The sequence below is a fragment of the Scyliorhinus canicula genome, chromosome 1 (assembly GCF_902713615.1).
Source record: "Scyliorhinus canicula chromosome 1, sScyCan1.1, whole genome shotgun sequence".
Lineage (NCBI taxonomy): Eukaryota > Metazoa > Chordata > Chondrichthyes > Carcharhiniformes > Scyliorhinidae > Scyliorhinus > Scyliorhinus canicula.
In genome coordinates this window covers 155,891,497-155,904,680 of record NC_052146.1, presented here as the reverse complement: position 1 = coordinate 155,904,680, position 13,184 = coordinate 155,891,497, and the positions used below count along the sequence as shown (strand labels likewise).

General features: G+C 47.6%; 1 protein-coding gene across 4 annotated transcripts in view; it reads left to right on the top strand.

Annotated features, from left to right (window-relative positions):
• The window catches only part of sh3d21 (SH3 domain containing 21), a 145,249-nt gene that overhangs the window by 116,592 nt on the left and 15,473 nt on the right, over positions 1-13,184 (top strand). For all 4 annotated transcript variants that reach the window (XM_038801562.1, XM_038801555.1, XM_038801582.1 and 1 more), the window contains 2 exons: positions 1,420-1,490; positions 5,603-5,718. In XM_038801562.1, the coding sequence (XP_038657490.1) occupies positions 1,420-1,490; positions 5,603-5,718 (187 nt within the window). The remainder of the gene's footprint in view (positions 1-1,419; positions 1,491-5,602; positions 5,719-13,184) is intronic.

The following is a 13,184-nucleotide window of genomic DNA, read 5'->3' as shown; positions in this document are numbered from 1 at the left end:
ACAAAGCCTCCACTTGATCAATCATATTGCACACACCGTGGCCAGAGAGAGAGAGTCCCCTGACCCTCTCCAACCCTGGCTAAACCAATTGTGTGAGACTCATTTCTCAACTGATTATGCAATTGCAAGTCCTTCCCTGTCCCTTATTAAGGAGGTTTATTTATGTTTATTACAAGACTGTGATGATCAAACTGAATACAAATCGCAACCATATTCAAAGTATGGCAACATTTAGTTGACAGAATTCCCAGTCTTCCCATTCGTGACCACTGATATCTGCTGAAAAGTTAATTTGAGTGCATTGGCAGCACGGTAGCACAGTGGGTAGCACTGTTGCTTCACAGCTCCAGGGTCCCAAGTTCGATTCCTGACTTGGGTCACTGTCTGTGTGGAGTCTGCACAGTCTCTCCATGTCTGCGTGGGTTTCCTCCAGGTGCTCCGGTTTTCTCCCACATGTCCTGAAAGACGTGCTGTCAAGTGAATTGGATATTCTGAATTCTCCCTGGGTGTACCCAAACAGGTGCCGGAATGTGGCGACTAGGGGCCTTTCACAGTAACTTCATTACAGTGTTAATGTTAGCCTACTTGTGACAATAAAGATTATTATTATCTTTGTGAGCACAGGATGAGTCTTGTCTCGCCTCACTATAGTCCAATTTGCCATTGACACGTATTGTCGAAGTATCAATAAAACGTTTGGTTATGAGGTGGTTGGGTGGCTCTGAGAGAATGGCCTTGAGGGGACGGCATGGTGGCACGGTGGTTGGCACTGTTGTCTCACAGTGCAGGAAGTCGAGTTCAATTCCGGCCTTCAGTGACAGTGTGGAGTTTGCACGTTCTATCTGTGTCTGCGTGAGTTTCCTCCGGGTGCTCCGGTTTCCTCCCACGGTCCAAAGATCTGCAGGTTAGGTGGATTGGTCATGTTAAATTGCCCCTTAGTGTCCAAAGGTGTTGAGGTGAGGAGAATTGGCAATACTAAAATTGCCTCTTAGTGTCCAAAGCTGTGCAGATTAGGTTGGGATACAGGAATGGGGGAGGGAGGGGGGGCTAGTTACTGTGCTCTTTCAAAGGGTCATTGTAGACTCAATGAGCCAAATTGACTCCTTCTACACTGTAGAGATTCTATGGATTGTGCCCAGTTCCAGGAAATACCAACCTCAGTAAAACCAAGACTGGCCATCAGTAAAGCCTGGTGAGAAATTGGTCTCCATTTGGCTTGACTTGTGTGAGATGCCTCCATAGGGGCCATTGGTGCCAGTATGGATCTCATATAATGTCAAAGCATGAGGAGAAAGTCAGACGGAGGGATGCTCAAAGTAAGGAGCAGATTGGCATAATTATCTTTTTCTGCATCATTTTTAAAAAAGCACAGGCAGTGAGATGTTGAAGAAATTATGTTTTCAAATGTTTTCTTTGCAGAGTTAATGGAGAGCAAGGTCTCTCTCCTCAGGAGCACAGTAAATCAGCCAGAGACAAGACCAGTGACTCGGGTAAGAGGTGGCAGGGTGGTGTTTCAAATAATTGGATCTGCAGCACAGGGTGTATACTTAACTCAGAGCAGTGTGAAACCCCTACACTCAATCAAACTCAAACACCAAGGCAAGCATAGTCCTAGGAATGTGCGATGGAACAATGTAGAGGGAGCTATATTCCATAACTCACCTATATTGCATTGTGCTGTCTTATGATGTTTTATGTAAGTGATCTAATCTGGTGCGTTGCGCACTGCAAATCAATTGAGTTGGTATCTGCAATATGAAGACACTCTTTGATTTATGAGTTGACTTCAAATGCACTGGACAAGTTGCATTTGCACACGTTGAGAACTGCCACCACTATACTGAAGGGGAACCTCCTCCTGCCCCACACACATTCAAAATTTTTAAACTGCACAATTGCAAGAATTGCATTCGTGCATACTTCAATTTAGTTTATATCTATAATATTTTTTTTCTTTAAATTTAGAGTACCCAATTCATTTCTTCCACTGAAGGGGCAATTAGGAGAGGCCAGGGATGAAACCCACACAAACACGGGGAGAATGTGCAAACTCCACACGGAGAGTGACCCAGAGCCGGGATCGAACCTGAAACCTCGGCGCCATAAGGCAGCAATGCTAATCACTGCGCCACCGTGCTGCCTTTATTTCTATAATATAAATGGAATATTGGTTATAGTAATGATCAATTCATGTCCAACTGTGCTTCCATTGTAATTAGTTCTGTTCCCATGTCATGCAAAACACATATTATGGAATGTGACCTCCAACACGGATTAAAACTTTGAAATCCAGTGTGGTAAATAATAATTTATTTATTGGGCCTTTTTTTGTCTCCATATGGAGGGAGGAGTCAGGTGCAAAATGCTGTACATAGATTTTTTTTTAAGAAGTTAAACAATTTTCCTCTGCCAACCCAAGCCTGCACCATTTTCCTCTGGCCCTTTTGGTCAGGAAGGTCTGGTGTGTAAAGCGCACATGCACCTCTTCCAAGGTCGGGGTCTCCATTCTCCTGGTTGACCCTCGATTCAAAGCTGGCGTCTGATCAATGTTGTCAATTCCTGCCACGGGTCTTCATGTGACTGAATAGGCTGATTCACAACGCACAGATCATTGGGCACCGGGGGGGGGGGGGGGGGGGGGGGACTGGGATCCAGAGCAGAGGATTTCCATCCCTTTTCTTTCCTTCCCTGCCGCTGTTCTGCCGCATCATTATTGTGACTCAAAGCATGATGCAGCTTCAGGGACAAGTTGTCGCCATTCTGCATGATTGGTAACAAACGCCTAACCCACCATGAACGTCAATGCTGTCCAAAGCATTCGACTCAGTCAATCAAGACGCTATGTGGATTGTTCTACAAAGATTTGGATGTCTCAGACACTTCATCACAAACCATTGTACAGCCACAGGGAAATTGTACTTCCTCCCACACATGATGGTGGGGCAGGGTTTTGGGAAGGCCAGAAAAAGTCTCCTCAGAGAGGTTGTGATTACCGGGCGGAATCTGCTGAGAAATCAGGAACATTGTGAGTTAAGTATAAAATGTATTGACGCCTTCAAATTAGATGCTGTTTTGTAACGTAGATGTGTTTTTAAAGTAATGATTCATCATATGGTTCTGAGCTGCCAGGTTGACCCTTACATTGACCAGCTTTGAGTAAATGTTGTCATGCACTACTGTACTTTTCCAATTGTCAGAAGTGCCACAAAGCATTCAAAAATGTAAAAACAGAATGTCCTGTCACCTTCTGCTGTCATGTTTTGCACTGTAATTCAAGTCGACAGATTGCTCTGTTTAAAAAAAAAAGACCTGCTTTGGAAATTTGAAAATAATCTCAGGCCCTGATCCCCTCCATTGGATGACAGGTACTCTACTTTGAAACGGAAGATAGAACATCGTAGTTTCATCCATTCCAGACAGTGCAGCTGGAAGGTTTTGTTGTGACAGGTGTAACCATTGTGAATGCCTGGCTGGATTTCAGAAGTTATTTTGTCTACAGCTCAGCACATGGTCTATTGATCCACGAATGATTAACAGTTTTGAGGGACTGAGATCAGATAATATGCCTTTGATGTGTTTTTTTTGTTCACAAACCTAACAAGCATTTAAAGAATTACACTTTTTTTACATTAGAGTAGGAATTTTTCAGTATTAATGATCGTGCGTTTGAATTCAGGGTTTTGTTAGAATGTTAGAGGTATAATTTTCCCCCCAGTGATTTAAAAATAATTCCTATTACTATTGGAGGCTCCTGAGGATTGTACATAGCAGGCGCTGGGTGAATGGCTATGGAGAATGCATGAGGGGGTGTGTATAGTGGTAGCATAGGGAATCATGGGTTGGCTTGAGGTAGGTAGGGTGAGAGGTAAGGTTCAGGAGGCTTTTAAACAATGTTGCGAGCTAATCGACCTGCCTCCATAACCACAACCATCACTGCTCACAAAATGCAATGCCAGACCCTTGTGAAAAGACAAATGCCCCAGGTAAAGTCACACATGGGTTGGGCATCACGGAAGCTGCAAAAGTGCACAGGTGAGGCTGTCCCGAGCCCACATGAGAACCCAACCCATTCAGTTACCTTGTAGTGACCTTAGTCAGAGACCTTTGTCTCGAGCTGATTCTCACTTGTACCTTTCCTCTTGACTTTCAGTTATTCATGAAAGTGCGTCAGCTTTCCTGCGGCTTGAAGAATCAGCCTTGGCTCAGTGGGCAAGATTCTCAATGATGAGTCAGTTGATTCAAGACCCATTCTATGAAATTTGGGCACACAATCTAGGCTGACACTACTGTGCAGTACAATACTGAGGGAGTACTGCGTTGACAGAAGTGCCGTCTTTTTGATAAGGCCACGGCCTTACTCTCTAGCAGACACAGAATGTTCCATGGCTTTATTTCAAAGAGGAGTGCAGTGTCCTGACTAATATTTATCCCTCAATCAACATTACTAAAATAAATGACCTGGTCATTATTCTACTGTGGGAGCTTACTGTTGCATCTCTTACATTACAACAGTGACTAAGATTCCAAAGTATTTAAATGACTGTAAAGTGACTGTAAATGATGGAACGTGACTCTCTGACCAAATGTTTGGTTACCTGCATTTATTTGCATTCACATAATGCCTTTCAAGATAGCAGGATGTCCCAAATTACTTTACAGCCAATGAATACATATTCAAGTGTAGTCATTGTTCTTTAGTAGAAAGCAAAGGATACAACTGGAGCCAATCTTTACACACTTTTATATTTATTTACAAGGTAACGCATTGCAAGCGCATATCTCCGAACCAAACAACTGCAGTTTTGTCTATTTACAGGGAGTGAAGTAAATGCCCAGTTAGTGCTCGCCATCTTCCGACAATTAAATGCAATTAATATAGAATTAATTGCCACTGTTATAATGTGGACAAAGATGTGCAGGTTAGGTGGATTGGCCATGCTAAATTTCCCTTAGTGTCCAAAAAAAAGGTTGGGTGGGGTTACTGGGTTATGGGGATAGGGTGGAGTTGTTGGCTGAATTAGGGTGCCCTTTCCCAAGGGCCAGTGCAGACTCGATGGGCCAAATGGCCTCCTTCTGCACTGTAAATTCATGATTCCATGACTCTATGACAGCCTGTTTGGGCACAGCAAGCTCCCACAAGCAACAGTGTTATAATATCCAGATAATCTGCTTCAGTAGGTTGAAGGATGAATATTGGCCAGGGCATTTGGGAAAACCTCTTCAAAATAGTGCTTCATGAGAATCTTTTACATCCACTCGCCGTGGCAGAGAGGGTTTCAATTTAATGTCTCATCCAAAGGATGGCACCCTCCTTTTCTGTCATCAATGTCACCTGAGAATTTTCAATCCAAAGAATGGACTTTTGTAGATGGCAGCTTCAGATAATGCCATTCTAAGACTACATCAGAAACATTTGATTACGTGGATGGCAATAGCTTATGCGGTAGTTGGCACAGAAATCATGTGACCATTTAGGCATGTATTTCTCGAAGGGAATGCGCTCAAGGTTCCCACTAGGAAATATTTAGCTGACCGCAATTCTGGAATGAATCAAGGAAACCCTGTGGGCTAAAAGTATTTTGTATTTGTTTTCCCCTCTCAGATTTGGTGCCCTGTGACACGCTCGCTGGATCGACAGAGAAGCTGAAGCACCCGACAACAGACAGGCCCAAACACAAGGGGCGCAGGCCACCCTCCCAATTTGTTGCTCCACCTGCCGTGAGTCCCCCATTTGCCTCTAGGCTCTGAGCAGCTCCCATCGCTTGCATGAGGGAAGGTTCCAAATGTCAATGCAAATTTAAAGAGGAAATAACACATTGGGCGCTGAATCTGAAAGGGAAAGGCGGCGTAAAATATTGAGTCCTCAACAGATATGTTAATCTCCTTCAGTTTTTTTCTGGTATGGGTGGATCTCCCATGCAATTGGTCTTGATAAAATGCATGCAGTATCACAAAATACAAGGGAGCTTGTGATCCTAGATCTTCCAGCCTCTGTTTAAATAGGGGATTTCCATTATAACTGACTACAAGAGGATTGGAGTGCGAGAATAAGGAAGTTTTGATGCAATTGTATAGAGCTTTGGTCAGACCACATCTGGGATACTGTGTGTAGTTTTGGTGTCCACGAGTGAGGGGCGGGATTCTCTGATCCTGAGGCTAAGTGTTGACGCCGTCGTAAACGCCGTTGCGTTTCTCGAGGGCATCAACATGGCCTCAGGAGCAATGATTCTGGCCCCTACAGGGGGCCAGCACGGCACTGGAGCAACCCACGCTGCTCCAGCTGCCAAACCCCGGCATCAGATGGGCGCCGTGGTTCTGCGCATGCGCAGTGGGACCGGCGCGATTGCAGCACATGCGCGGTGGCTCCCTTCTCCGCGCCGGCCCTGACGCAACATGGCGTGGGGCTACATGGGGTGGCGTGGAACAAAAGAGGCCCCCAGCCCAAGAGGCCGGACAGCCGATTGGTAGGCCCCAATCGCGGGCCAGGCCACAGTGGAAGCCCCCCCTGGGGTCGAACCCCCCTCCCCCTCAACCTGGCTGCCCCCGGATCCATTCACGCTGAGGTCCCGCCGGGTAAGACTAGGAGTGAACGGCGCCGGCGGGACTCGGGTGTTTTTATAGGCCACTCGGCCCATCCCGGGCAGAGATCGCCGGTGGGCCCCCATAGAGCAGCCCCCGACCGGCGCCATGCCGACCGCGCCAGTGCCTATGGCGCCGATTCTCCGCTGTCCGGAGAACCGGACGACTGGCATCGGGGTGGTGTCGCGCGATTTGTGCCCATCCTGACAATTCTCCGGCTTGGCCTGGGCTGAGAGAATCCCGCCCGAGATCCTCTGGCTATTCATGCCAACGAATCTTCCAGTCCTGCCAATGGCGTGCCCCCGCTGCAGGTTTCCTGGCGGTGTGGGGTGGATTCAATGGGAAATTCTAGTGACAGCGGCAGCACCAGAAGATCCTGCCGCCGGACACCAGCAGGCCGCCTCTCGCTGCCGAGAAACACGCCACGAGGATGCCAGAGAATCTCGCTCCACATCTAAGGAAGGGTATACCTGCCTCAGAGTTAATACAGAACTGTTTCAGTGGACTGGTTGCTGAGGTGAAAAGCTGTACGAACTGGGGTTATACCGTCTGCAGCTGAGAAGAGCGAGAGATGATCTCATTGAAACGTGGAAGATTCTGAAGGGCCTTTATAGGGTAGACACTGAGAGGTTGTTCCGTCTGGCTGAGGAATCGAAAATATGGGGGCACAGACTCAGGATCAGGGATCCATCATTTTGGACTGGGATGAGAAGAGGCTTCTTCACTCGAAGGGTTCTGAGACTTTGGAATTTTCCATCTAGCGAGTTGTGGATGCTCCATCGTTGAATATATTTACGCTTTGGGTGACTGATTTTGTTCTTTCAAGGAACTGAGGGATTTGGAGAACAGGCAGAAGATGAACCATGATATTGCTGAAGCTTTTAATTTTACACTCATCAGAACAAACCCAAGGAAGCCAATTTTCAAACCATTTATATTAGAAGAGAAAAGGGGTGCTGATTGGTTGGTAAATCGACTCTGATTGGTCAAGGCATTGCCATGTAGAAAGCAATGGGGAACTATCGGCTCCCCAAGCTCCCAGGTAACTCAAAAATGGGCAAGGCTTGAACAATTTCCTTGTGCTTTCAGAGAACGGGTCCCTGCCCATGAGTGCAAATACAAGTGAGCCACACTGCGAGCTCAACTGATTATTTTAAATTGGCTGTTTGTGTATTTGGTAACACACTCAGGATTGTTCACAAAGTGCTGCCCAATTGGGGAACCATATATAACAGTAGTCATTTTGTTTTGGGTTTTGTAAGTGTGGATTGTTTGAGTATGATCTACACTCTGCCTGTTACAAACAGTCAGCAACGGCTCCACGGCAATGCCTTGGCCAATTAGAGCTGGCCTATGAAACAATCAATTCTCCTTTTTCCTGTAGTTAATTGTTGTGATCGTTTAAAATTTTGCATTCTTACATTTGGCCTGTTGAGTCAGATGAAAAACTTCAGCAACATGTTCTCTTTTCATCAGCGACGATCCTTTTTGAATTGCTGGACAGGTTCAACTGGCTGTGTGGCCTACACCTGCTCCTATTTTTTATGTCCTTACAGTGTTAAATGTTGACAACAGAAGCATGATCTAAAATCTGTGGCAACAGGAAATTAAGTCTGTGAACAGGAAATATGCAAGTGCTTAGATTTTAAAACTATATGAAACAATATATTGATTTCATAGAATTTACAGTGCAGAAGGAGGCCATTCGGCCCATCGAGTCTGCACCGGCTCTTGGAAAGAGCACCCTACCCAAGGTCAACACCTCCACCCTATCCCCATAACCCAGTAACCCCACCCAACACTAAGGGCAATTTTGGACACTAAGGGCAATTTATCATGACCAATCCACCTAACCTGCACATCTTTGTGATTGTGGGAGGAAACCGGAGCACCCGGAGGAAACCCACGCACACACTGGGAGGATGTGCAGACTCCGCACAGACAGTGACCCAAGCCGGAATCGAACCTGGGACCCTGGAGCTGTGAAGCGATTGTGCCACGGGGGTAGCGATCCTGATCAGCAAATAAGTGGCATTCGAGGCCAGGGGGGTAGGTACATAATGGTGAGTGGGAAGCTGGAGGGGGTGCGAGTCGTACTTGTGAACATAATGCTCCAAATTGGGAGGACGTGGAATTTATGAGGTGGGTGTTCGGTAAGATTCCAGACTTAGAGTCACATAACCTGATCATGGGAGGGGACTTCAACACAGTCATTGATCCGGAATTGGACCGGTCAATATCCAAGACAGGGAGGAGGCCGGCTGCGGCAAAGGAATTGAAGGGTTTTATGGAACAGATGGGGGGAGTAGACCCATGGACGTTTGCACGGCCGAGGACGAATGAGTTTTCCTTGTTTTCTCATGCCCACAAGGTATACTCTTGCATCAACTTTTTTGTTCTGAGTAGGGTGCTAATATCGAAGGTGGCGGATACTGAGTATACGGCAATTGCAGTGTCGGTTCATGCCCCGCACTGGGTGGATCTACGGGTCAGTGTGGAGAGAGGGCAACGCACGCTGTGGAGACTGGATGTGGGGTTGTTAGCAGATGAGGCGGTCTGTGGGCGGGTTAACAAGTCCATCCAGAACTACCTGGAAATAAATGATACAGGGGGAGGTCTCTGCAGCAAAGGTCTGGAAAGCTTTGAAGGCAGTAGTCAGAGGGGAATTCATCTTGAAATGGGCCCACAGAGAAAGGTGGAACGGGCTGAGAGGGATAGATTAGTGGAGGAGATACTCCAGGTGGACAGGAGATACTCGGATGCCCCAGATGCGGGGCTCCTGAGGGAGCGGTGGAGGTTACAGGTGGAGTTTGGGCTGTTGACCACAGGGAAAGCAGTGGAACAGTTGAGGAAGGCAAGGGGGGCGATCTATGAGTACGGGGAAAAGGCAAGCAGAATGTTGGCGCACCAGCTCAGGAAAAGAGAGGCGGCCAGGGAGATAGGTAAAGTAAAGAGGCAGGAATACTGTCCTGGACCCAGTGGGGGTGAATGAGGTGTTTAAAGATTTTTATAGTAAATTATATGAGTTAGAACTCCCCGGCTGGAGTGGAGGGGATGATGCAATTTCTGGATCAGTTGAGGCTCTTGAGGATGGAGGAGGACTTGGTGGAGGGGCTGGGGGCCCCAATTGAGATTGAGGAAATAATTGAGGGGCTGGAGGGCATGCAGTCGGGCATGGCCCCGGGGCCGGACGGCTATCCGGTGGAATTCTAGATATTGAGCCCACTGCTGTTGAAGACATTTAACGAAGCAAGAGAGAAGGGAGTCCTCCCCCCAACAATGTTGCAGGCCTCAATTTCATTGATCCTAAAACAGGAAAAGATCCGGAGCAATGCGGGTCATACAGGCCAATTTCTCTACTGAATGTGGATGCCATACTGCTGGCTAAGATACTGGCCACAAGGATAGAGGACTGTGTCCCGGGGGTGATAGGGGAAGACCAGAAGGGATTTGTTAAGGGCAGGCAACTTAAGGCCAATGTTCGAAGGCTTTTGAATGTTATTATGATGCCCTCAGAAGGAGGGGAAGTGGAGGTGGTGGTAGCGATTGATGCGGAGAAGGCTTTTGATCAGGTGGAGTGGAATTACCTGTGGGAGGCGCTGGGAAGGTTTGGGTTTGGTGAGGGCTTTATTGGCTGGGTGCTGTTGCTCTATTAGGCACCAATAGCAAATGTGCATACAAAACTGGCTGAGGTCGGGGTATTTCAAACTACACCGAGGGACGAGGCAAGGGTGCCCACTCTTCCCGTTAGGTCTTGCTCTACGCAGATGACCTGCTCTTGTACATTTCGGACCTATTGGAGGGGATGGGGAAGTAATGCAAATCTTGGGGGAATTTGGCAATTTTTCGGGTATAAATTGAACATGGGAAAGAGCAAGATGTTTGTGATCCAGGAAAGAGGGCAGGAAAAGAGACTGGGAGAGCTGCCGCTTAGAATGGGAGGGAAGAGCTTTTGATATCTGGGAATCCAGGTGGCCCAGGAATTGGAGGCACTGCCCTAGTTAAACCTATCCCGGTTGGTCGTACAAATGGAAGGGGACTTTAAGAGATGGGACATGCTCCCGCTATCACTGGCGGGAAGGGTACAGACCGTGAAAATGACGGTCCTCCCCAGATTTCTGTTTGTCTTTCAGTGCCTCCCCATCTTCATCCCAAAGCCCTTTTCCAAGCAGGTGAATAAGATTATTTTGGGCTTTGTGTGGGCGGGTAAAACCCCGCGAGTGAAGAAAGTGTTGCTGAAGCGCAGTCGGGGGGAGGGTGGGTTGGCGCTGCCGAACCTCTGCAATTACTACTGGGTGGCTAATATAGCCGTGATTAGGAAGTGGGTAGTGGGGGAGGGGTTGGCATGGGAGCGGATGGAGGCGGTGTCATGTAAAGACACCAGTCTGGGAGCATTGGTAACGGTACCTCTTCCGTTCTCGCCGGCCCGATACTCCACAAGTCCGGTAGTGGTGGCGGCTTTGAGAATCTGGGGGCAATGGAGGAGATATAAGAGAGTGGAGGGAGCATCGGTTTGGATCCTGATTTATAACAACCACAGGTTTGTACCGGTAGGCTAGATGGCGGGTTCCGGAGTTGGCAAAGGGCAGGAATCAGAAGGATGGGGATTTATTTATAGATGGGAGCTTTCCCAGCTTGAAAGCTTTGGAGGATAAATTTAAATTGCCAGCAGGGAATGGGTTTAGGTATTTGCAGGTGTGAGACTTCCTGCGAAAACAAGTGCCGGCCTTTCCGCTGCTGCCGCCACGGGGGATACAGGATAGAGTAGTTTCCAGTACCTGGGTGGGAGAGGGGAAGGTATCGGATATTTACCAGGAGCTTTCAGAGGCGGAGGAAACCTCGGTGGAGGAGCTTAAGGGCAAGTGGGAGGACGAGCTAGGAGGAGAGATAGAGGCGGGTCTATGGGCAGATGCCCTAAGCAGGGTTAATACCTCCTCACCATGTGCCAGGCTTAGCCTGATACAATTTAAGGTAGCCCACCGGGCACACATGACAGTGGCTAGGATGAGCAAGTTTTTCGGGGTAGAGGATAGGTGTGCGAGGTCCACAGGAAGCCCAGCAAATCATGTCCACATGTTTTGGGCATGCCTGAAGCTTAGAGGGTTTTGGCAGGGTTTTGCTAAGGCAATGTCCACGGTACTAAAAACATGGGTGGTGCCGAGTCCGGAGGTAGCGATCTTTGGAGTGTCGGAAGATCCGGGAGTTCAGGGGGCGAAAGAGCCCGACGTTCTGGCCTTTGCCTCCCTGGTAACCCGGAGACAGATCTTATTAATGTGGCGGGACTCAAAGTCCCCCAGTGTATAGACCTGGGTTAGTGACATGGCCGGGTTTCTCCGTCTCGAGAAGATAAAGTTCGCCTTACGATGGTCAATGTTAGGGTTCTCCCGGAGGTGGCAGTCATTCGTAGACTTTCTCAGGGAAAATTAAAATGTCAGCAGATGCAGTATTCCGAGTGGGGGGGGGGGGGGGGGGGGCAGGGCAGGCGGATTGTTGTTGTTTGGTTGAGGTGAGTGAAGATTGGGCTGGGGGGGAAATGTTCATTTTGCCACGTGGATGTTATTGTTTTTGTTAATGTTATAAAAATGTTCAAATACCTCAATAAAAATATTATTTTAAAAAATCATAGTGTGTGAGTGGGGTGCAGCACAGATGGTTACAGCCAGCTTCTGGGTTTACGTCAGTTGGCAGGTGTGTGGGGGAGTGCTGTTTGCGTGGACAGGAAGCCAGGAGAGGGGTATTGAAGGGAGAGTTTCAGTTATAATGCACAATGTTTCATTTAGTTGAGTGTCAACAAGATGTATGTGTGTGTGTGTATGTGTGTGTGTGTGTGATTACCTTTGCCGGACAAATGCTCAGTATTCTGCTGCGGAGTATGACAGGAAAAGTTCTGAGGTCGGGAGCAGCTCCCCACATAGATCCAGCAAGTTTGGTCACTGGGTTGTTTCTGATATTGCTGCTGTTTCCTTCAGATGTTCCCTGAAAGCCAGAATCTCCAGCCACTCCCAAGATAGGGCGGCACAGTGACACAGTGGTTAACACTGCTGCCTCGCAGTACAGGTACCCGGGTTCAATTCCAGCCTCGGGTGACTGTCTGTGTGGAGTCTGCACTTTCTCCCCGTGTCTGCGTGGGTTTCCTCCGGGTGCTCCCGTTTCCGCTCACAATCCAAAGATGTGCAGGTTAGGTGGATTGGCCATGATAAATTGGCCCTGATAAATTGGCCCTAGGTGGATAGTGTGGGGTTTGGGACTAGGTAGGGTGCTCTTTCATAGGATTGGTGTAGACTCGATGGATTGAATGGCCTTTTTTTGCACTGGAGGGATTCTATGTTTGGGATGGTGCTTTATATGACCATCCGGGTAGATATGCAATACTTTTTTGGCACTGGTATTGTGGAGTTTGAACACACTGGATGGTTTTACAGATATTTAACATGAATACCATGTGCTGCAGTAAACGTTTTGGTTTAACAAGTAACGTTAACTTATGTCATTAAAAGATTTTTAACTTTATTCACTTCCTCATTCTCCGTTAGTTTTTTTCCCTTTAAATTTTCCTCCCGAGGATAGTTGGTGTTCCAGAGGCACTTCACCGGATAGGAGAATGG